General features: G+C 34.8%; 3 protein-coding genes across 4 annotated transcripts; 1 reads left to right on the top strand and 2 right to left on the bottom strand.

Annotated features, from left to right (window-relative positions):
• Position 1: 1 nt before the first annotated feature.
• On the top strand, positions 2 to 1,809 carry RabGGTa (Rab geranylgeranyltransferase subunit alpha). Its single transcript, XM_081978298.1, has 5 exons — positions 2 to 207; positions 260 to 495; positions 549 to 754; positions 811 to 1,137; positions 1,196 to 1,809. The coding sequence occupies exons 1-5, from the start codon at positions 205 to 207 to the stop codon at positions 1,366 to 1,368; spliced, it is 945 nt and encodes a 314-aa protein (XP_081834424.1). The 5' UTR covers positions 2 to 204; the 3' UTR covers positions 1,369 to 1,809.
• Oseg5 (intraflagellar transport protein Oseg5) lies at positions 1,608 to 5,443 on the bottom strand. Of its 2 annotated transcripts, XM_081978282.1 has the most exons (12): positions 5,215 to 5,443; positions 4,602 to 4,873; positions 4,372 to 4,550; positions 4,052 to 4,279; positions 3,848 to 3,996; positions 3,574 to 3,798; positions 3,345 to 3,508; positions 3,098 to 3,295; positions 2,783 to 3,044; positions 2,550 to 2,733; positions 2,050 to 2,189; positions 1,608 to 1,991 (listed from the first exon to the last, which is right to left on the bottom strand). In XM_081978282.1, the coding sequence occupies exons 1-12, from the start codon at positions 5,307 to 5,309 to the stop codon at positions 1,799 to 1,801; spliced, it is 2,289 nt and encodes a 762-aa protein (XP_081834408.1). In that variant the 5' UTR covers positions 5,310 to 5,443; the 3' UTR covers positions 1,608 to 1,798. The 2 variants fall into 2 exon arrangements, with proteins under 2 accessions (XP_081834408.1, XP_081834407.1); XM_081978281.1 differs by having other exon boundaries at positions 4,372 to 4,873.
• Positions 5,444 to 16,849: 11,406 nt separating this feature from the next.
• Positions 16,850 to 17,696, bottom strand: LOC145727987 (ATP-dependent Clp protease proteolytic subunit-like). Its single transcript, XM_081977881.1, has 2 exons — positions 17,284 to 17,696; positions 16,850 to 17,229 (listed from the first exon to the last, which is right to left on the bottom strand). Exons 1-2 carry the CDS (start codon positions 17,669 to 17,671, stop codon positions 16,892 to 16,894), a joined length of 726 nt encoding a protein of 241 aa, XP_081834007.1. The 5' UTR covers positions 17,672 to 17,696; the 3' UTR covers positions 16,850 to 16,891.
• Positions 17,697 to 22,573: the final 4,877 nt, after the last annotated feature.

Genomic DNA, 22,573 nt, shown 5'->3' with positions numbered 1-22,573 from the left:
TTATTTGCAAATTTCAGAATTTAGAATAAACAAAGGTATTTATTATTATGATTATTTTTTACTACAATCTCTAATCTCTAATTAAAATTAATAATGTTAATACATTTTCTATTATAATATAACTTGCTTGATAATTATTTGATTTTATAAGTCTGAATTGTGTAGTGACTGCAGTTCCAGTGACTGAAACTATTTGAATTGAAAATGGTATGTTTTAATGGTATTTATTAATTATACCACAAACCTGCTTTAAATTTAGCACGGTCGTCTAAAAGTTAAATCAACTGAAGAACAAAAGGCTGAAAAGCATAGAGAGCAGCAGAAGAAATTACAAGCTTATCGGATGGGTATGAAGAAAATTTTATCAACCAGACAACAAGATTCTTATGATCCTGAGTCATTTGCTATTTCTACCCAGTTGCTGTGCATCAATCCAGATATATACACTTTATGGAACTATCGGAAGGAAGTAGCTTTGAAGGAAAAAAATAAAAGGTACTAACTAACTAGAAATAATTTTTTTGTGTATTTAACTGAATCATTTTAAGTGAGCATGATGAAAATGAAGGACAAGACCATTTAGCAAAGTTTTTAGATAAAGAAATTGCTCTTACTGAACAGTGTCTTGTTGCTAATCCTAAATCTTATGGTTCTTGGCATCATAGATACTGGGTTCTTCTGATCCATCCAAAACCAGATTGGGAAAAAGAGTTTAATTTGTGCACCAAGTATTTGAATTATGATGATAGAAATTGTAAGTTCACCTAGTATGGGTAAGTGAGTATTTGTGAATGAATTTATTGAGTTTAGTTCACTGTTGGGACTATCGAAGGCTATTAGTAAACAAAATAGGAATTACTCTACCAATGGAATTAAAATTTTCTACTGAAAGACTTAATAACAACTTTTCAAACTATTCTTCATGGCATTACCGTAGCACTTTAAGAAGTTTAGATGAAAATTGCATAGAGGAAGAGTTAAATTTGGTGCAAAGTGCTGTATTTACTGATCCTGGAGACAGTAGTGCTTGGTTTTACTTGAGATGGGTTCTGAGCCATCCAAGTTTGAGTAAGGAAAAACGTCAAGAACTTTTAGATTCTTTTGAACAATTGCAAGAGTTAGAACCTGATTGCAAATGTTAGTTTGTATATTTGACTATTTTACTAGCAATGGGTGATTAACTTACATATTGCAGGGATAGTTTTAGCAAAATGCTGGTTAACTGGAAGTTTGGTTTTAAGTGACAGTGAGAATGTTGATAGGAGAGTACAATTTTATAAGGAATTAATTAAGTTAGATCCAGCTCGCAAGGGACAGTATGAAGACTACTTGAAGCTGGCTGAACTAAAGATGAATGAGCAAGTTTAGTACGGTATTACATTCCTTTATATTTATAATATTTTTGGGCAGTGGTTTTTATTATGGTTCTGCCCAGAATTGAGTTTTATTTTAAGCCTTTATAACTGCTTGAAGGGTTACAGTTTTGGAACTGTTTAATTATGTATTTAATTACAGTTTTTATGTAGAGTGTTGAGATTTAAGTAATTTTTGATGCTCACATGAAGGCATCATTTTGATGGATTATTTGGGAGGCAAGAAAGCTTCACTTTTGGTCAGTTTATAGCTTTTTACTTTTATCACCCAAAAATACATTTAGAAATATGCACATTAACTGACAAACTAGACAAATCAAAGTTTTGGAATATTCACTGAAAGCTGAGGCAGATAAAAAAAAAATTAAATGTTAAGTATTTTTGATTTACTGTTAAATATTGGTTAAACAACTATTATACAAATATTATTGGCTGAGCTTGCGTCTCTGTTCAGCAGCAATTTTTTCCTGCACCTTCTCAGGATCCACAATAGTACTCTCCTTCAAAGTACGGTATTTGTTGTTATTTTCAGATTTTCCCAATGTTTCCAAATACTTTTCTCTCAAATATAATACGGTGTCAATGTGCGTTTTGTGCTTGAGGGCCAGATCTAATGCTCTTAAAACATTAATTGTTAAATGGTCTTGAAAAAATTGAAACAAAGATAACAGCTTACCTGATCCAGTGGTGCATGTTAATATTGAGATAAATTGCTTGGAAAACCATGCCGTTATGCAACAAAATTGATTCGGCTTCTTCGAGTTTGCCACCGAGAAGTGCTAAATAAGCCTTTTTCTCAGCTTTTGACGTTAAACTCTAGAATGTTATTTAAACTTAAATTCTTATTTTTTTTTAGATTTGCATCTATTTTACGGTATATCAAAGGATATATGCAGTATATTCAATAATAAATTCATATTTCCTTTGTTTCCTATCTAATGCATATATTTTCCCAAACGTTCAAGGGAAATTTATGGGGCAGGTCGAGTATTTTTGGAGTTGGTCAGAGTGAAGTTTTTATTATAGACGATCCTACAAACTATATTCCTTGGCCCGAAACTTTCAATAGATTCTTATACTTTTACGACCACCACTTAAATTTTGTTGCTTAACTTTGTTGAGTTTTAGCCAGTTACGCTTTAACTATCAATAAAGCCTACACAAAGTGTAGTTTACCTTAATGTATTGAATATAATACACTTTTTCATAGTGGTTGATATTAGCAAAAGCTTCCTCAGCTATGTCAATAGTCTCAGCGTTAGATTGTGTTGACAGTACTGCCAAGCAGGCCCAAGCCATTTCATTGTTAATACTTCTACACAAATTTAGTGCTTCTGTCCATTTGTTTTCCAAAGTTTTCCTACAAATAACGTAGTAATTTTAAAAGTGTTAATGATGATAACTTTTACTTGTGAATTAAATCTGCGTAAGGAGATATCGGCACGTTAATCAAAGACCCATCTGCTCTTCTAATTGACACTGAGTTTCCAACAAAGTCATTAATACGAGGATTTCTACCCAGTTCCGGAGAATCGTACAGTAGTGTACAAATATGCAGCAATTTACTGTTAAAACCTGCTGTTGGACAGTACCAAACCATCAGTTGGGCGTCTTGAATAGCTGCCAGTATATTTATAGTGGAGTTCCATTTGAAGGAATCAATTTTCCTTGCTATAAATTATTGTTATTTTTAAATAACCAGCTTTGGGATACGCCAATCTCACCGAGTTTCATAAAAGTTTTACTGCCGCTCTTAACACGAGTTATATACAAATCATGTGATTTATCTAGTAATGCGATTGTTCGGACAGTGTTTGGTCCCTGAGTGTCCAGTGCAATTTGAATAACCGGTGACGAATGCTGGATGTTACTGGTTAATTCATTGGAATTTCGATTGCTAGTCAAGTCAATTAGATGAACCGCTACAAGTTAAATTTTACGGAAAGTACGTTTACTCGGCTATAAAATTACTTTTTGCATCGTTAGCGTCTCGCACTGCTAATGTGTCATTAGATATTGATATGAGAGCTGACCGGATATTTTCCAGTCTCATGTTGGGCCATCTCGGTTGACCAACTAATTTCCCTTGATAGTTGTAAATTCCGACGTTAGTTTTTTCAATTAAGATCATGTGCCTGTAAAAATGTACTATTTTTAGTTTTCGAGGACTTGACAAATCATAAAATAAGCAAATAATTACTTCTCAGCCAACTCTAAATGAAATACGGCGCCATCTTTCAAATCAAATATAAATGGAGTGTTCCAGTTGTTAGTACTGTAGATGTAACATTGAGTTGGTGTTGTCAGTACTAAATTTGAATAGCGCATCACCATTTGTATAACCCTTTCCGGTAATTCCAAGTCCTCAACAGTATCATTTAGAACGTTTTTCACTGTTACCAACTTCTTTTCGCTGACTGTTGCACTGAAAATCTGATTGATTAACTGTATACAGAATATTTAGCATAACAAACCTGAAATTCAAGTAATGTGCATGTCGTTCAACAACGTGAGCAAAGAAAACATAGCCACCAGCACAGGCCCCTGCTAGTTGAGTTCCATCGTTTGACCATGCCATTTTGTAAATGCTGCCAGATTGGGGCTTGTCAAGTGACCGGGACCACTAGAATAACAATATTTGTCTCCTGGAGGCTCAAATTGCTAATTACTTATCATACACCAGAATAATCGCAGAGTCTTAGTGTGTTATAAGAGCCAACAGCAAATAGATCACCAGCAGGTGCCCAAGCCAGTGAAGTGATGGGGTGATCGTGATGAACACTAGAAAACATTGGACGGCCCTGACTGTCCCAGACTCTGTATTTGCAATCTTCACCTCCAGAAATCAAAATGTCCGCTGACGCACTCCATGCTATGCATAATACTAGTTCTTCATGGGCTTTCCACTAAAATATATAAAGTTTTAAAGTTTATGAAGCCACAGTAAAGATCCTCGTAAGTAAAAGATTGTATGAAGAAGGTGGTAATAGAGGTTTACCCTTAGCGGTTTTGTATTAGGTGCTAGTTGTTTAATAACTAAACATTTTCCATTGGTGTATACAATACTTTGGCTGTCTGGCGACCAAGCTGCACCATAAACCGAACTGTCACTATTCACTACCGTAGAACGTAACATTCCACTGCGAGACCAAATTTTTATTAAGCCATCTTCACCTCCTAAAACCACTTGTACAACGCCTGTAACTTCACTTTTTTGGTTAATCTTACCAGTAAGAAATCCACTGCCATCGTTTCCCCATTGCCCAACTAAAATAGCCCCTTTATGAGCTTCCACAGTACGTTCGATTCGTCCTGATCGGTTTATGATGTGAAAACGACCATCTGCAGATGTAACTAGGATAAGATCACCATGTTTACCTAAGCTGGTGCCTTGTTTGGATAAAAACTGCATATCAGTGGCAAAAATTTCTTTGTCCAGTTGGGCCACTTTCGTGGGTTGATTGGTTGATACCGACCATGATAAAAGCTGATTATCGTCACTAAAATGAAGATTTTTGTTGGTTAAAATTAAGATGATGACTTTTTAATATGTAAAAAAGGCAATAATATAAAAATAATGAAGGAAATATATTGTGTTAAAACAAAAATGTACTATCTTTTTCAACTTGATAAAACCAGGACATAAAACCTTTCATTTGGTTTTTATTGTATTCATAATATTCAGCTGAAATATGTAATTTACATTATTTGTACTAGTTTATGCTGGTAGAAAAATAAATATTATCTAAAACTAAATTACATTTTGCTTCGTCAAATTGAACATTCATATTTATGCATTGTTTGTGCGTTACTTTCATCAATGTTGGACAAATTAGGTTACCTTATTGAATATACTTCCTCAGTGCTGGTCCATCCCACACAAGTAATAGGTACGTTTTTCTCTAACTTTTCGCTGAGATTTACTTTAAGCTTCATTTTTTCTTAATATCAAATTATAGTCTTTTTTCAAACGAGGAACGTAATGTCAGGCTAACTAAACTAGAAATGGGTTTGTTTGTATTGTACGGGGTATTGTTGCTATGGGACACAAAACAGTCCAATACCATGCACAACCGTGCAAATATTAGAAATTCGTTTGTTTTATATTCTGTTAACCCAGTCAATATAAGGTAGAAGTTTGTGAGGTCGTCAGTCAGTAAACAGTAATTAGAAAGCTAGCTAGGAGTTGTTTTTTATTATTGCAAGCAAGTTATAACATTAAAATAAGATTTCTGATAAGAGTTTAAATAAAATTGTAGCTTTTGTATTGGTCTGGTTAGTATATTTCAAGCGCAATGCTATATCGTCTGATGTGGTTTTCATTTTGGCTCGGCTTGGGTCCAATCCAATTACAAAACAATCCATTAAGACAAAAGGGACCAAGGTATTATATCCTGGAAAATATTCCGCGGTCAGGGAACGGCACAAGCGCCCGGTCATCTGCTCTGTAATTCCGATTTAACAATAGAAAGTTGGTTTGCTTGTTAGCCAGAATACCACGTTTACAATAATAAAGTTTTAGTTATAAATCTAGCGGGAAATTTTCCCTTATTAAATATACTGAAAAGACGACTTTAATAAAAATTGAATTGCGGTCATTCCAGAGAGCAATCGAGATAAAAAACTCGTTATAATATTCCGCAACCACACCCTAATTGGGTTATTAACACAGCCGAATGTTTTAAATTTTAATTCAGTTTTGTACGCCCGGAATTTTTTTATCAACTTCTATTTGTATTTCCGGCCCCTCCAGGTTTAGTTAAAAACTTTATCGTCCCCAAGTCGGCAAGTGTATTTGGGCATTTTGAGGGGTGAAGCAAAATAAAAGGCACTGTCAATCATCAGTTAGCAGGGGAAAGCAAATTAGGGGCATTTTTGAATTTTTTGTAGTTATGTAGGTAGTCTTAATGACGTTTATTTCAGACAAGATAGGTTGTTTGATTGCTATGTAGAGGGTTGCAAAATATCAGTCATGGCTGTTTGATCCAGTAATTCAATTTTTTTTTATTTAGTAATTCCTAAAGTATAGTAATTTTAGTTCTAAAATATAACTTTTCTATATCACAACCTGTAGTTGGAATCATACATTTCAATAGGGCTTTATTGGAAAGTATTTTTAATAACCGTTATTGATCGAATGTTCAAATGTATAAAGCACTTACTAACACATATTTCATGTAAACAATTATTATTTCGCAGAAATATTTTAATTAAAATTTTACTATTATGTATATTTTCATGGAAATATTACATACATCGCACAAATTTTCGATAATTATTATTATTTATAAATTGATTTAAATCCAAATTAATGTAACTTTTTCATCTTTGTTTTTTGATATTAATTGGAAAAGTTTTATTTCATTTTTGTATGGTGTGGCAATAGGTACCACAAATATGATTGTATTTGGTTTCGTGCATTTTAACAATTAACCAAGTTTTAGAAAAATTGTTTACTATATGGCATTACGTCATTTTACTGTTTAGTTGTACTATATCAATCTGATAAATTCGCTTACGTAATAAATTTAGATGACGTCTGAAACACGTATATGTCTTAATTTATTGTTCCTTGAGCAAATCGAGCTTCTAAGAGGCGTAATAGGAATATTTCAATCAATATATATATCTATTGCGACACCTCATTGTTTACAGAACGGATATAGCTTTGCTTGCATTAGTTTGAATTATGCATATGCGCTAGTCTACATAATTGACGCGAAACCGGAGTGGAAATTGCGCTTCGAAGCGGATATGCGCTCTCTTGATTGACAAACCTATTACAAACTAAGCCTACACACGTATTGGGAAAGAATCCATCGAAATGCCGCACATTTGAATCTGACAAAATAAAGGCATAACGCCGTATTAATCCAGCAGCAATAAAATCCCATAAAGCTAGAACACAATGGCGGTCATGTCGGACAATAGAAAATATCGGTTCGCTTTGGGCTGTTCCACGGCACCATAATAATAACGGCTATTTGTGTTTGAGCCGGCCACATCGGCAAATAGCAAAACGAATTCGCTTTGCCGGACAAAAGGATTCGGACGAAAATATTAGCGGAAAAATTCTGAATTATTGCTTTAGTGGCCTCGTAAATTCCGTGAGGGTTAATTGGCCAGACAAGGGTTTTAAAGTTTTCACTGCGTCCCAACGGGGCCGTTTCGTCCTCCGTAGACGATCCAGTTTTATGTGCATCACATAATAGAGGGTCGGGATCGTGCACATATTTTCCGGGAAAAATGCTGGACACGCATCCGGAGCCTGGCAGCACGCACGCCGCAACCGTGAATTCTTCGCTTCGGGTGTCTTATTCGATATTGGGGTAGGATGTTGCACGATTTATGAAATTGTATTTGTAACTAGATAATGTTGGAGGCAGTTTTTTTGTTTCATGATCCGCATATGAACACTGAAACTGAGAAAGTTGTATTTGGGAGAAAATCCATTTCTAGAAAATCAACTTTTAACTTTTCAATTAAAGCAATGACTGTCAAAAACTATGCTCAAAATTACCATGTTTGGAAAGGAAGTGAATAGGTTCTCCCCCTTGCCCTGCTGGGTATTTTAAAATAAATATCATTCTGAAGCAAATATACTGGAGAGTGAAAAATATAAAAAATTAGTTAATTGGAGTTTTTATACGAAGCTGAAAGGTGAATAAAGCGTTGAAAAGAAAATAATCATATGAGAAGTCGATGAGGAGATAACTGGAATTATTACTCCAAAAGTTGTCAAAATTCTGCATTAAATGAAGTGTACGATATTATTCTTATTTTGATATTTTAAGAAAGTATTAATTTTGATTCAGTATCAACGTGTGGTGGTACCTCACCATCAGCTTGCTGTTGGGTATTAGCAAAATGACACTAAAACCACTATTTTGCATAAAAGTATTGAATGCCGTAGATGTAAAATAAGTAACATACAATTTTTTTATTTAATAAAAAATGCGCAGAATCGTCCTTCATCACTGTCATAAATAATCCAAGCTGTACTCTAAATGAATGAGAAACATACAAACATTTCTCCTAAATTACCTACAAGGGCCTAAAACATTAAACCCGACAACACCGCTTACGTGCCCGTTTATCCTGTCAGCGCCGCAACCATAAAGTCTTTTCACTGGCCCTACAGGCCCCGCAGGCTCATGATGAGATGAGTCCTGTCAGCCCTTTGTAATGGGGCACGTAGACTGATTTGTGTCACGTCCATTTTGTGGACGAATGTTTTTCTTTACGTCGCAATAACCGTTCTCATCGAAGAAATCGTCTAGGAGACGTTTCCAATCAAAGTTCTCGTGCATATAACATAATAAATTGGAAGCACTCTGAGATAACTTGCTTAAGTGGATATAAATCTTTTGTTACTTATTACGATATGAAGAAAGTTTGGGATCTAGAGTCGAAAAAGTTTTATGAAATGTTGCCCGAAGCTCAGTTTTTCCTTCTGGCATAGATAATATTTTAAACCCAAGTTTCAAGGCAAGCAATTTATATCTGATTTACTTAAAACACTACAAATTTCCCTATAAAACCCATAACAGACGAAAAAAAAGTAATCTGAATGTAAGCATAATATAATAAAAACGGATGTTTTCTTGTCAAGAAATATTTTTATTCCACATTAAGGCCTACATTCGCCAAGTGTTAAGGCAGATAACAAGGGCGCTGTCAATCAGACCTTTCCCTTGTTGGGCGCCCCTTTTGTGAGGGCGTGCACCCTTTTTAATACACGAGTTTATCGCAGTAATACATACATTCGTAAAAATAACCTTTCAGACAAAGCGGAACGGAAAAATAAAGGGATTAAGGAGACATTTTCGAGTTGAGCCTACACTGGACTTTGAGGGTATTGAGTGGAAAATTATTTCGAGAGTAGTCGAAATTCCCTGTCAGGGTGAAAACAATTATCGTTATTACATTAACTTACAAGCGTTTTTATGTGTATTGATCGCTCAAGTTGAGGCTCTGTTTCATAACTCCGGATGTCAAAAAGTTGTAACAAACTTTGAGTTTCAAAATATTAGAAAGTTTCCTTTTTGAGGAGTTTGATGTTTTGGACTTTGGTTCAGGTGATGAAAACGCTAAGGTGTAGAATCTTTTCATAATGAATGAAAGCTCAACTTTGTGCCTCAAGGGTAGATAAATTAATTGATTTAATTTAGTTAGTTTCTGCATTAAAAAGCAATTAATATCTGGTCACATAAATGTTTTAAGACTTTTAGTATCAGTCCAATTACATCACGTTGTATCGAGAAAGTCATTTGAATTATAATTTCAAATAAGATTATGGCACACCCCATTGCCTCCAGCTACTTTATTATGAGGATTTTAAATGACATCAGCTATAATATGATCCGATTTTAAACTTCAATCATGAGGGGTGACTAACTTGCAAAAGCTTTAATGTAATGAAATTGGTTACTTTCTCAAATTGCTATTCATCAACATTGACAAGCTCGCTTGAGACACACACTGTATTACCAATAATTGTTCGAAAACATAATGTCAGACTATACTACAACCAGTAGACCTTTTATACCGAAAGTATATTTACCAAAACGTCGGCAAATCAAAGTAATGGTATTATTATCATTTGACCTATATAAGACCAAACAACATTACTCTCAAGCTATTTTTCTAAAATGCTGCAGCATATCAATCACCATTACAAAATAAAGTGTGTGGTTTTATATTGCTTTTTATTGTTTAACGTTATTAAATATCTAGAACACTTAATTATTTTCATCAACTGCTTAGGTAATAAAAAAAGAATTTTTTCTTAATACGATTTTACCTTTGAAATCTTTTTATTTATTTAAACTTGCCTCCACTAACAGGATATCCTTCAGGATGTGCACCGTTGACAACAAAAGGCCGAAAAATGTTTACGTAGCGGGACACAAACATAAAGAAACATTCGAAGCACTAAAAGGGCTTCCGATATCAAACGGATATTTTCCCCCTGAAAGGAGATCACAATGTAAATCAGATATTACTTGCTTTTGGTTGGTTTTCGAATATTTGTGCTCGCTTAAACGGAATCCGTATTAAGATGAAAAGCTCCGAATGCGAATGTCTAGTTTGAAATATTTATTGGCTGCTCCTTTTGCTTTTCAGAGTTTTACGTCAAAGTAAAACAGTTCAATTTCCTGTCTCTCTGTGCAATTTAAACAACAATCACACTTTTAGTTGATCAGCGAAGATGACTATCAAAGTAGTTCAGCATACCTGCAGACAAGACTGTTGTTGCGATAAAGTTTAATGTGCATTAAACACGCAACCAACTGCTTGACCTTAATGAACTTCTAAAACTTCACAATCTTTTAGGATATGATTGTCGTTTGATAATCCAACCAATTACATACGGTACAGCAACAAAACTAAATAAGCGCATTACGTGCCCGAACTACTCCAGAACTCGTTTAGATTAAGAGTTATCTGGTATCTCAAGTTGTGTCTTGTCTAATTCAAAGCAACAACAAAATTCATTATTTACTAGATAATTTATACGTCTGCCATATTGTAGCTACAATAAATAAAAATAAATTCCTTTCGTCTACGCTGGAGATAATTTACGAAACCTAACTGAGACGAATGCAGGGGCAATGCATCGCGTGTTCCACAAAAGAATTTTCATTGCTAATGACTTTTACAATGGCAATTTGAGAAATGAAGTCGTTTCGGAATATTTCTACCTTAAGTGGGATAAATGCGATTTAATTAATTTGCAGCCGTATCGTTAAAATTGTTTGTGGCTATTTAATTACATTTTTAGTGATGGTTTATGACTCTTTTACGTGACTCCAATGTGAGTGGGTTTGTCACTGTCTTACAACATAGTATTATGACTTAAAACTGAAGTTAATACTTTTCAAACGACAATGAAATCGTGGTAGTAATATTTCAGCACACAACTTAACAGGGTATGATTCTCACTTTATTAAAACTCAACAATACGGTTAACATACTTTATGGCTTTTTAATTACATACTTTTAATAAACCTTAATGCTACTTTCACGTGACGATAAGAACCGCCTTTTACAGTTATTTTCAAAGTATGACTTTGGTTACCGAAACCAGGTGTTTAAAATTATTCAGTACTAAGTCGTCACGATCACATGATAAATAAATAAAACGATTAAAGTTAAACTTGCATAATGGCAGTTTGCGGAGTTTTACCATTAAGTTAACACATATAAAAGGTTAGAGAGTAATTTCCATCAAAATGGTGCCGCCCGTAATGAAATCAGGAATAGCTAAGGAACAGCACTTTGTTGCATGTGCTGCAGTAAACTAAACACGAAATGCAACTATTTACATGAAAATATCGTTTCGTGGAGCGAAGTTTGCTTGTCAGTATGTGTTCTGCTTTAACGTCGTCGTGATTAAATTAAAACCTGTACAAGATGAGATCTAACGTAACTATGTCTAGCTAATTTTTGCTCTTTGTGTCAATTAGGGTGTAAATAGTTTTGCCTAAAGCCATAATTAATGTACCAGAATTGGGTCGCTATAGTTTCGATTTCAATATAAATGGCGTACAAAGGCTATTTCTAATCCATTGTGGAAATTGAACATTCATTTATAATAATTATACAATATTTGCAGCCGTGACAAATGATACGTTTAATTCAAATAAGCTGAAGAGGATTAATTGTATTATACTAATGAATAAATGTGTAGTTTGAAAACATTAGTAATAATTATTCAACCAGTTTAATTTTAACAATCTGTGAAGTGATTGGGGTTAAGAGTTTTAGAATATACAGAAATATTTTAATAATTTTTATTTAATTTTGTAAACAGGTGAAAGTAACGTGATAATTATCTTTAGAGTTGATTTCAACAACGATTGGTTAACCATCGTTCTTAACCGGTAATTAATCATTTAACAACAACACATTTTGAATTTGCGTCGGTGATCCGTAACGAATTGAGAATCAAATTTACGCTAGCAATTTACTCAGGTATTTGGGTTATCGCTATTCAGATTATTCCAAATAATTAATCTATAGAAACTAAAACGTCCGTATCCGGAGACATCTGCCTTAAATAATTGAATTTGCGACCGTTCGCCTTTGTGCGAAATAATTCGCATTTGAGCGCTTAACTTGAAGGGCGAATGGACCATTTCGCGTGATGGCTACTTTACCCTTATCAGCCCCCGATATTTGTCATCCCTCGGGCGTGCCATTTACATTTGACCACTTCGAATTAATCGCTAGATTTCAGGTGGAAAAAGTCCCGTTTTGCAAATAAAAGTCTTTTAAATTCTATTAATTGTCGGAACGAGGGAATTCGGAGCCAAACTAAACAATGAAGCTGTTAGCCTGATTACAATGGCCATAACAATTTAGTTCCGTGAACGGTTTTCGAAATGGCAATTATCGCAATTTATGGTGTCGGTTCCTATTTTCTGGATACAATGCCGGCACATCTGCTTTTTAGAGATTAACGACGAGAATTTTCTCGTTTTATAATGGCTTATTTTGTTCTTTTGCATATTTACCAATAAAAGCTACTTATCTATTATTTTCCTTGAGTACTGTCAACCATTTCAATTGGTTTTTTCCTAGAGAGGGGTTAACAAAATTTTAGTTTATTGTGGTGTTCGTCCTGAACAAAGTGAGACAATTTTGTCAATATGCCAGACCTCAAAAGGCGGCAGCAAAAATGGGAATTTGTTTATTAGATTCGACAAAGCTCGTCTCCACGCAGACGACGCGCACTAATGGTCAATTTAGAATTGAAGTTGCGGGAAGCGTATTTTCTATAGATAAGGACGGGATCAAATTGTCAGGACCCATTATGAAACTAACGGTAAAATGGAATGGAAAAGGGTTTCAGCTCGTTTTGTGGAACGACGTTGGAAAATATCGGATAATCTATTGAATGTTGTAAGCTCTAGAAATTGCGCGCAAAACACATTATACTTTGGTAAACTGTTAGCAGAACTCACTCGAGAACAAAATAAATAGCTACTGCAATTTTGATTCCTTTGAATTGATTGGTCGTTTTACTTGCTCAACCTGTAACTGTAAGTTGACAAAAACGTCTTTGAATATTTGCGTTAAATCGAATTTAAGCAAACATACAGAAGGGGCCCCAAGAGTGCGTGAGAGCGGAAACATTATTAAATTGCCGCAATGGGGTTTTTTATGCACCCGATCCAGCCCCGCAGGGGTGTCTGTCTCGAGTGCGCCCCATTGTTCGCAAAGTTTAATGAATTTTAGCCCATTGTTGCTTGTGGCACAGTTCGACTGGAATGACACGAATGTCTGTTTGAATTACGATTGTTTCTCTTTTTAACAATCGTCGACGTCGAGAGGATTAGGAACTGTTAATAAAGAAACGAGGGGTCGGATCCAGATTAGGGGGACGCAATTTCCCCACTTTGAGAGTGTTATAAATGGATCGCAGCGATATTGAGAGTAAAGCTTTTTTAGGTAGAAACAGTCAGGTGTGACGGACCTTTTCATCTGATTCTAATGAAACGAGCACGTGAAAGCGAACTGAGGCGCCGACCCATTTGGGTCAGTTCGCCTCGGTGAACCCCCTTTATGCCACTTAAACGCAAAAAACGCCACAAAGGATTTTGCGGAGCGTAACGCACACAAGTCATTTGTGACTAAAACGAGCCCTGTTTTTGCGACGCAAATGCCGGGGGATCTGAGGAAAATTGTTATTTTTCCACAACGGGAAACGGAATTATCATAAACCGATTATCTTTTATTATTTGTCGAGCCCTGGCGGCAGTCTACCTGAAAAATTTCGATTCTGTACAGATTTCTTCACGCGATTTATGAGTTTTGTTGCAAAAAAAGTTCAATCAATGTTGTTTAAGAATTTATTCATTTGGTTTGGCATTTTCAGAGAGATAAATAGTTTTGATTGGCATTCGTGTACTCCCATTGAATATTATAGCGTTATTTTGAAAAGCAATAAAAATGGAATGATTGTGAAATGAAAAAAATGAGATAAATCTACAAGCAATAATAGGACACAACTTAATCGCAAATTATTTTCTTTAATTTTACGTTAATGAGTAGTAAATAAAATAATGAAAATCAATGAATGAATGATGAAAATTAAACGAAAATTTCTCTTGGAAAATAATGTGTTTGTTCTCAGAATGTTCATTAAAAATATCTGTCCCACTGGATGTTATATTAGCGAATTAGAATAATGGGCCTATCCCACAAATTGAAAAAAAAAACATATTTTATTAGAAAGCGTGTGCAAAAATATAATATTTTTCAATTTTCAACCAAAAATCAAGTTAGTTGCAGATGATGCAGGTAAAATGACGTAGCTAACTTTGAACGTTGCTATTGGCGTTTCAAGATAAGAGATACTCCCTCTGGTGATCAGTTTTGAAAACAGTTTCGGGAATTCCAGCTGTCATTTCTCCGTTTGTTTACATTGATTTTGGTTAGGAATTTAGCACTGGTTTCATAAATATGAATTGACAGTGTCATATCATTTATAATAATAGGTTAGAAAAGGGTTGTCCGATTTTAGTTCAACTGGCGCTGCAATCTTAACTTGAAACGCCAATTGGATGTATAATAGTCTCCATCTTTTATTTTGACTTTTGACGTGGTTTACGACGTTGACATCCCAGTTGCGGTTAGGTTGACTTTTGTATTTGTAGGGTTAGGTTCACAACTGGAGCATTTCTGTACTGTTTCGTTGACGTTTGATAGAGAAGGATACATATACATACTAGTTTTCATTACTATTTTTTTCGGATTGGAAGTGAGTCTTTTGTGTGTATTATTTTTTGATGTTTTTTTAAAATATGAAATAAAAAAAATTATCAGTTTACTGTGGTGTAATCTACAAACAGAATAGAAGACAGTCACACATTCCAGAAAGCTCGAAAGAAGAACTAAAAGTTGATTTTTAAAATAGCGGATAAAAATCAAATATACATTTATAAAAGCTGAAATTTGAAATACACATCACGAGACTTTGATAAACCAATTTTTCAGCTTGCAACACTGTGAAAATTTACTAAAACAAATTTAGACGTTGATAATGCAATTCTGCAACAGTGTAAAGACTAGTTGACAACTACCAAAATCAGTCACGTGACTTTTAAAACCTAGTTGAAACGTTGACAATTTTATAAATCAAATGACATGTCACACGGCACTTAAATAATCCAGTTTTGAGCTTGCAACACTGTAGAGGCCAGTTAACACCTGTCAAAACAATTACGTGGCCCTAAAACATAGTTCAAACTTTGAAAATTTACTAAACCAAATTTAAACAGCTGTAAAAGCTGAAACTGTAAACTATACACATCACGTGACGTTGATAATGCAATTCTGAGCTTGCAACAGTGTAAAGACTAGTTGACAACTACCAAAATCAGTCACGTGACTTTTAAAATCTAGTTGAAACGTTGAAAGTTTGATAAATCAAATGACATGTCACACGACACTTTGATAATCCAGTTTTTGAGCTTGCAACACTGTAGGTGCCAGTTAACACGAACTTCGAACTTCGAACTTTGAAAATTGACTAAATCAAATTTCGACAGTTGTAAAAGCTAAAACTGTAATCTACACATCACGTGAGGTTGATAATGCAATTCTGAGCTTGCAACAGTGTAAAGACTAGTTGACAATTATCAAAATCAGTCACGTGACTTTTAAAATTTAGTTAAAACGTTGAAAATTTGATACCTAAATCATATGACATGTCACGGTACTTTGATAATGCAGTTTTTGAGCTTGCAACACTGTGAAGCCAGTTAACTCCTCTCAAAACATAGTTTTAAACTTTGAAAATTGACTAAATCAAACTTAGACAGTTGTAAAAGCTGAAACTGTAAACTACACATCACGTGACGTTCATAATGCAATTCTGAGCTTGCAACAGTGTAAATGCTAGTTGACACCTGTCAAAATCAGACATGTGACTACTAAAATACGTTTCAAAAACCTTTTCAACAAAATGAAGCAACGATAATTCGTTGATAATCGGTAAAGATTATGAATAAGCGCCCCTTTTTCTCTTGGCGTGAAAGCGACTTAACGCTCGATCGTCATGGGAAAACTCGACGAATAAAAGAACAAAAAAAAAACCATCGAGATTTAACACGTCCCTAACGATCCCATACAATTTAAACGAACTAAAACTAACATTCAAATCGGAGATGAACGTCGTATTTACCCGATTCGAACAATGGCAAACTCTAATAAAACTAATCGCTGAATAGCGTGCGGCACGTGACCTGCAGGGGGCGCTTTCATCGGACCCGTAATCGTATCCGAGCATTAGTGGCGGCCGAAACGTCGCTATTTCCTAAGTTTTAGTAACGCAGAACGTTTTTGTTTCCTTTTGCACTTTATAATTCAGAAAAACTACTCCTATTTGCGTCAAGTTAAATTATCAGCCCATAAATAACCGGCTTTGCAACGGGGTCATGCATGTTATGATCCATTACACAAAGAGCTTCTAACTGAATTTTTATTTAGGTAAGTGGGGTGAGACAAGTTTACAGCATATTTTCCAAAGGGGCCTTGACACCACTAGGTTTACCTTTCGATAAATCCACTCCTGAGGACATCTGCTTACTCTTAGGCGGATTGCACAGAACATTATCAATCAGCCCGAAGGCTTTAGCTTCCTGTGGGGTCATAAAGTTGTCCCTTTCCAGGCTAATCTCCACCTTCTCCAGAGGCATATTCGTATGCTTTTCGTACAATTTATTAATTTGCTGTTTAATTTTGAGAATTTCCTCTGCTTGAATCTTAATATCTGTAGCTTGACCAGTGACTCCTCCTGAAGGCTGATGAATCATAATCCTAGCATTGGGCAGGGAATTCCTCATTCCTGGTTGAAATAATTACTTTATATGTGTGGAATAGAAAAAGCGTAGCTGTATACCCTTTGTTCCTGCAGCCAGCAACAAAGAAGCCATACTACAGCACTGACCGACGCACCAAGTCGATATGGGGGGCATGACGTATTGCATAGTGTCGTAAATCCCCAAGCCCGACGTTATTACTCCTCCAGGTGAATTTATGTACATATGAATAGGCTTGGTGGTCGATTCTGATTGCAAATAAAGCAGCTGAGCGATCGTTACTGAACTAGTCGCGTCGTTTATGGGTCCCATAAGGCAAATGATGCGTTCCTTCAAGAGACGAGAATAAATGTCGAAAGCTCTTTCGCCCTTGCCTGTTTGCTGTACAACTATAGGAACGTGATGGAACGGGATCGTCGCTAAATTGCGCTTGCATTTCCCTATTATGGAGGCTGATTTTATAAACATACTTCAATTTTGACGGTTTACTCAAATTAATTTTTACTGCATTTTTTTGTTTGACATTAACATATGATTTTGAGGTTGTTAATAATTGGAGATTAGTCGGGATTATGGCTGTCCAAATTCTCCAGTGTCTTATAATGCTGCTAGATATTCTTGAGCTACCAGTAGGTAATGCTAAGTCTACATGTGCAGTGTGCGTAAATAACAGCATGATTTGTGGTTTGTTGTTAAATCACAAACACAAATATACCTTGTTCCTTCAAACAAAATTTAACCATTTCTTCTCTTATAAAATTTCGGAAAGCTGGTTACTTCCAATAAAAGTTCTTGGAATCAACTTCGAATGCTGAAAACTGTAAAACGATTCGTTATAAGAACCAGGTACAGAGCAAGTACAAATGTTGTGTCATCTGCATAAGTTCCACTTTTTCACAGAATGTTTCACCAAGTATTGGGAAAGTTCTGTGATGTGCAGGTAGGGCTATAACTGTTATTTTTCTTCAGAATAGTCGTTCATATCAAATTGCAGGACGATGTTCCCTACCTTTGTTTTCTAGAAGTGGTGCGTGCACAATGAAAGTTGGTTTTTCAGTTAGTTTCAATCTATACTAACCCGACTTTCAGGTTTGCTTAGGTTGCCAAGCAATATTTCAGTTTTTAAAAGGCGCAATTTTTAATTAACACATCTGCTTCACAGCTTAGCATAAAGTCCAATGCAATTTATAAATAAGAATTCGCTTAAAAATGGTTATTTGTTCTTAAGTCCGAAATCTGCAGTGAGAATTTTGCTTAATTTGTTTTCAATACTGACCTGTATTGTCCTCCCTAAATTTCTGTGTATATTTCAGCGTTCAAACTACTTTACAGTTAAGTTTCCACGAGAAGAAATTGACGTTTTCACGAATCTGGCTAAAGGCAAACAAAATTTTAATTAGTAAAAAAAAATAAAGTTTACATGCCAGAAGCTATTGTATATTTAGTTTTGTTTCCTTTCTTTAGTGCTTTATTAAGTTTAACAGTTGCAGGATATAATTTTAACTACGCTGACAAAATCAAATCTAAAACTGTACAGAAATAATATATTTCCCTTATCTTGGTATTCTATTACCTGAAAGAAAGGTAAAAACACATACCTAATCGATCGTATTCGGTTCTTTTGTAATTCAAGTCGCGTTACAAAACGTTATTTCTCTTTAATTTGGCGTGTTTGGAGTAGAGGGGCCCAAGAGGCTTTAATGTGTTCGAAAGGCATTTGTCTTAATATATCTTTTAATTCGGGCTGTTTTTCACTTTCTACAGCTTAGCAAAATAACTTTGGCCGTTCCGAAAGGCACCCCCCGTCTATAACTTTCCGGGTCAGATTGCGCGTTTTCCGTTCTAATTCGGAAAATAATTTACCCTGACCCGGCACTACACAGGAGTCTAATTAAATGCACGCAAATTCAAAGTAGTGAAATAAAGTCGCTGGCTTTTAGCTTCTAATTGAAAACATTTCTGGGCGTCTGAACTTCTAAAGGAATTTTCCACTGCAATAACTCTAATTAATTATGCATTGCTCTAGTTTCTAACCGTCGATGATTTGCCTCTTAAATGTATTCCATTAAAAATTCTTCCGGTTTGCTTCATCTTAAATGTAGTCCACGTAACGGCCATTAATAGGTTCGGCTAAATTAAATTTTTATTTTGATAGCTGCCGTTGCCGTTCAAACTTGGCGGCTTGGAATGCAATTTCAAACGTTTAAGCGACAAAACGTGATGATATAAGTTAATTGAAATGCTGCTTATGATAGCTCTAGTGGCATTTGATGAATAGGACAGTGATAATCGTAAAGCGTAAAATTGTGAAAACAACAAAGCGGCAGTCGTAACGTTCTAGATTATGTAACTTTTTATTCTGCTGAGTTTCAGCGAAAATAATAGTTCGAAAACCGTAAGAAAACCACTGAAAAGTAACTCGTTCATGCTAATTATTAAAGTAGTGGAATTCTACGTCTATAAGTAAAGTTGTTGCTTTTAGCGCTTCGTGGAAGAGCACTCCAAGAGTATTCAGCGAGCGGTTTAATTATGCAGCGATAATTTTAATTCGAGCTTTTCTATTATTTTAACAAGCACTTTGATAAAACGCATTCGGTGAGCTAATTGAGCCAGAAAGGTTTTTGCACCATTTCGCTAGCAAAGTTGCCTATAAATAAAGTTTTAAACCCGATAAATTTTCGGCCCTAGTGGAAGTTACCGGTTTTCAATTCCATGGTGTCAGAACCTCAGTGAATATTTATGGAAAATCGCTTTGCATTCTATAAAAACGACCGTTCGACAGACAGAAACTATTTCTGGCTTGTGCTCTTATTCGCTTGTGTATTGGATATTTGGTCGCACACCAACTGGTCCTTTAAAAAACATTATTACGTTTCTCTTTATACGAACTCAAAAATTACTGACTTGACCAGTGTTAGTGTAAATATCACGGTAAAGTAAAACTTGCTGTTCTACAATCAAAACGAGCAACTATTTTTCAGCTTTATTAAATAGCTTTTGGACCAGTTTGGATGTCCCAGTCAATTGCAAACAAAATTACCCATTTCGTAAGGTAGAATGAAAGGCCATTATTCGGACCCAAATTCCTAAGCCAATCGTTCGAATCTCTTCCGTCGAATATCGGAATCCAATTGAATAAAATAAACCTTTTAAAGACTTTATTGCTCTAGATTAGATGGGCTAAAATGGTAGAGATTAACAATTTTTATGTTGCTTGTTTGAAAATTCACAAAAAAAGTAGCAAAACAATATTAGTAAAGCATCCAAATGACAAACATTATAACAGTCACGATACCACATCAATTACTGATAAACATGTATCCAAAACGGGCGTGTACCCTTTTAGTTATTCAGTATGTGACCATAATATGCTGGAAATTAAAATCATATCAAAATGTAATTTAAATTTTGTACGTAATCGTAAAAGCAAATAACGCATTGCTAGTAGGTGAATTACTGCGGTAATGCAGCAGCTGTTCCGCCTTTGCGTGTTTATATATTTTATTCTTGATTTTAGTTGAGTTATTTGGTCGATAATAGGTGGTTAAGCCATTATTTTCTTAAATTTTCTGAAAGTTTTATAAATAAAAAGACTGTACTATTTTAGAGCAATTTCCTATTGAAATCCAGTGCGGTCGTCGCACTTGGTATCTCTTTGAATAGGTTAATCAACGTCTTTTCAAGAAAGCGGGAATATCTAAATAAGCAGTCCACGTCTATTTTGTAAACTAGTAGAAGCTACGATAATTTACTGCAAAGTTGGATCCAAAACCTTTTCAATACTGAGGTTATTTAGCTTGAGTTTTGCAGTTCAATTCAGTTTAATTCCTATTAAAGTCCAATCACACTAATTGTTGTTTTATCAATGGAAAAATCAACTAGAAGAGTAAATGACCAAACCATTAATACAATCCTAAAATAACAAAGAAGATGGAGCCGTTTAGCGTTAAACAATTTATTGGCAACATTAATCCAAAGTTTAGAGTTTCAAGTGCTCTTTCGCCGTCTACACATCCCATCCGGGGCAATAAATAAATACTTAATAGTGTTAGATTAGAGCACTTAGTCTAAAGTTGGGTAATTCAGAGATAGCGGCAGATTTAAATCTTCAAGAAAAGCTATGGTGGGACGCAACTTTCTCCGGCAAAACTTTAACTATTTTACCTGAATAAGGGAAGAGAGCCTCGGGAAAAGGGATGACTTGTTGGAACAAGATAAGTGGAAAATGTCAAGCTAAAAATTTAAAATATCACTTCTAATAAGTACAGTTCAATCATTCCAACTAGTAAACTTAACAGTTGTAACGCAATTACAAACCTTTCAAGCAATTTAAATTCGAGAAACATACACGTATAACAGCTATATGCATAAAATCGAGATAATAAACCCCTTAAAACTTAAACTCGAAAGCTCGCTCGGCAAGTCGAACTGTTAAAGCCATATAATATAAGTTTATGTTAAATATATCCGACTTATTTTACGAGCAGGAAATTCAAAGCGGTAATAATAATTATTAACTGTAGGAAGTTCCTGTCTTCTGACAATAACGAGCCGAGGAGATTTTACTCAGATTTTCAACGAGGAAAACGGGGAAAATTAATCCTGATACCTAAATCTAAATTTACATTACCAAGGAATATTATTTGTAAATTTAGTTAAACTGGAAATTTCATTTTAGCTTCGCGAAGCAAATGGTTTATTATGTCAGTATTAGTGTAGTAGTTTTTCTAGAGTTTTAAGTCACATTAAACAGCTTTGTGTTAACTTCTTTACTTAACAACATTTATTGGCGACACAAAGTTATTACAACAAAACGAAGCGCAAGTTTTAGAGCAACTTAGTTAAAAGCTTCTTATAGAAAAGTTTGCTTAATAGCCTCTATTTGAACTCATCAATCGATTGATAGGAAAGAAGCAGTACAATTTCGAAATGTTTCGAGTTTTCTGGACATTACAATTACTATAAATGTAATATTTCAAATCGGCAGCAGTAAATTAAGCTAATTAATCGATTACAATAAAGAGAAAAGAACACACTTGTTGATTTATTAGTAGTAGGCAATTTTTGTCCTTCTATTATACTCTAACTTAAACGTAAAGCCGTAGTAAATAGTAACAAAAACAGTTTAAAAAACTTTTTCTAGTAAAATTGTGACAACTGTGCAATATTTTAAGATCTTCGCAGATCACCGAGTTTAAATGAAATCATCTAAACTCAATCTCGAAAGAGGTCCTCCTCCCCTCAATCTGTGCCAACTTTCTTTCATGAAAGAATGAATCGAGTTTAAAGCGAATCAGCTCAGGAGCGCTCGAATTTCCTTTAATTAAGGAGGGGAAATTTGTTGCTGTTGTTGCCATAAACTCGGGCGTC

This window comes from Ips typographus, linkage group LG4, assembly GCF_016097725.1.
Source record: "Ips typographus isolate SLU linkage group LG4, UJ_Ityp_2.0, whole genome shotgun sequence".
Classification (NCBI taxonomy): Eukaryota; Metazoa; Arthropoda; class Insecta; order Coleoptera; family Curculionidae; genus Ips; species Ips typographus.
Note: the sequence above shows the minus strand (reverse complement) of the source record. Positions and strands in the feature narration are given on the sequence as shown.

What these genes read in the sequence shown, in the direction of transcription:
- RabGGTa (XM_081978298.1), top strand. An exon ending in TTGAAGGAAAAAAATAAAAG is followed by an intron (nt 496 to 548) that starts GTACTAACTAAC and finishes AATCATTTTAAG; the next exon opens with TGAGCATGATGAAAATGAAG. An exon ending in GTTAGAACCTGATTGCAAAT is followed by an intron (nt 1,138 to 1,195) that starts GTTAGTTTGTAT and finishes TACATATTGCAG; the next exon opens with GGATAGTTTTAGCAAAATGC.
- Oseg5 (XM_081978281.1), bottom strand. Translation starts at nt 5,309, where the DNA reads ATGAAGCTTAAAGTAAATCTCAGCGAAAAGTTAGAGAAAAACGTACCT. An exon ending in CATTTAGAGTTGGCTGAGAA is followed by an intron (nt 3,509 to 3,573) that starts GTAATTATTTGC and finishes ACATTTTTACAG; the next exon opens with GCACATGATCTTAATTGAAA. An exon ending in ATTATATTCAATACATTAAG is followed by an intron (nt 2,190 to 2,549) that starts GTAAACTACACT and finishes ATAACATTCTAG; the next exon opens with AGTTTAACGTCAAAAGCTGA.
- LOC145727987 (XM_081977881.1), bottom strand. Translation starts at nt 17,671, where the DNA reads ATGTTTATAAAATCAGCCTCCATAATAGGGAAATGCAAGCGCAATTTA. An exon ending in GCTGGCTGCAGGAACAAAGG is followed by an intron (nt 17,230 to 17,283) that starts GTATACAGCTAC and finishes TATTTCAACCAG; the next exon opens with GAATGAGGAATTCCCTGCCC.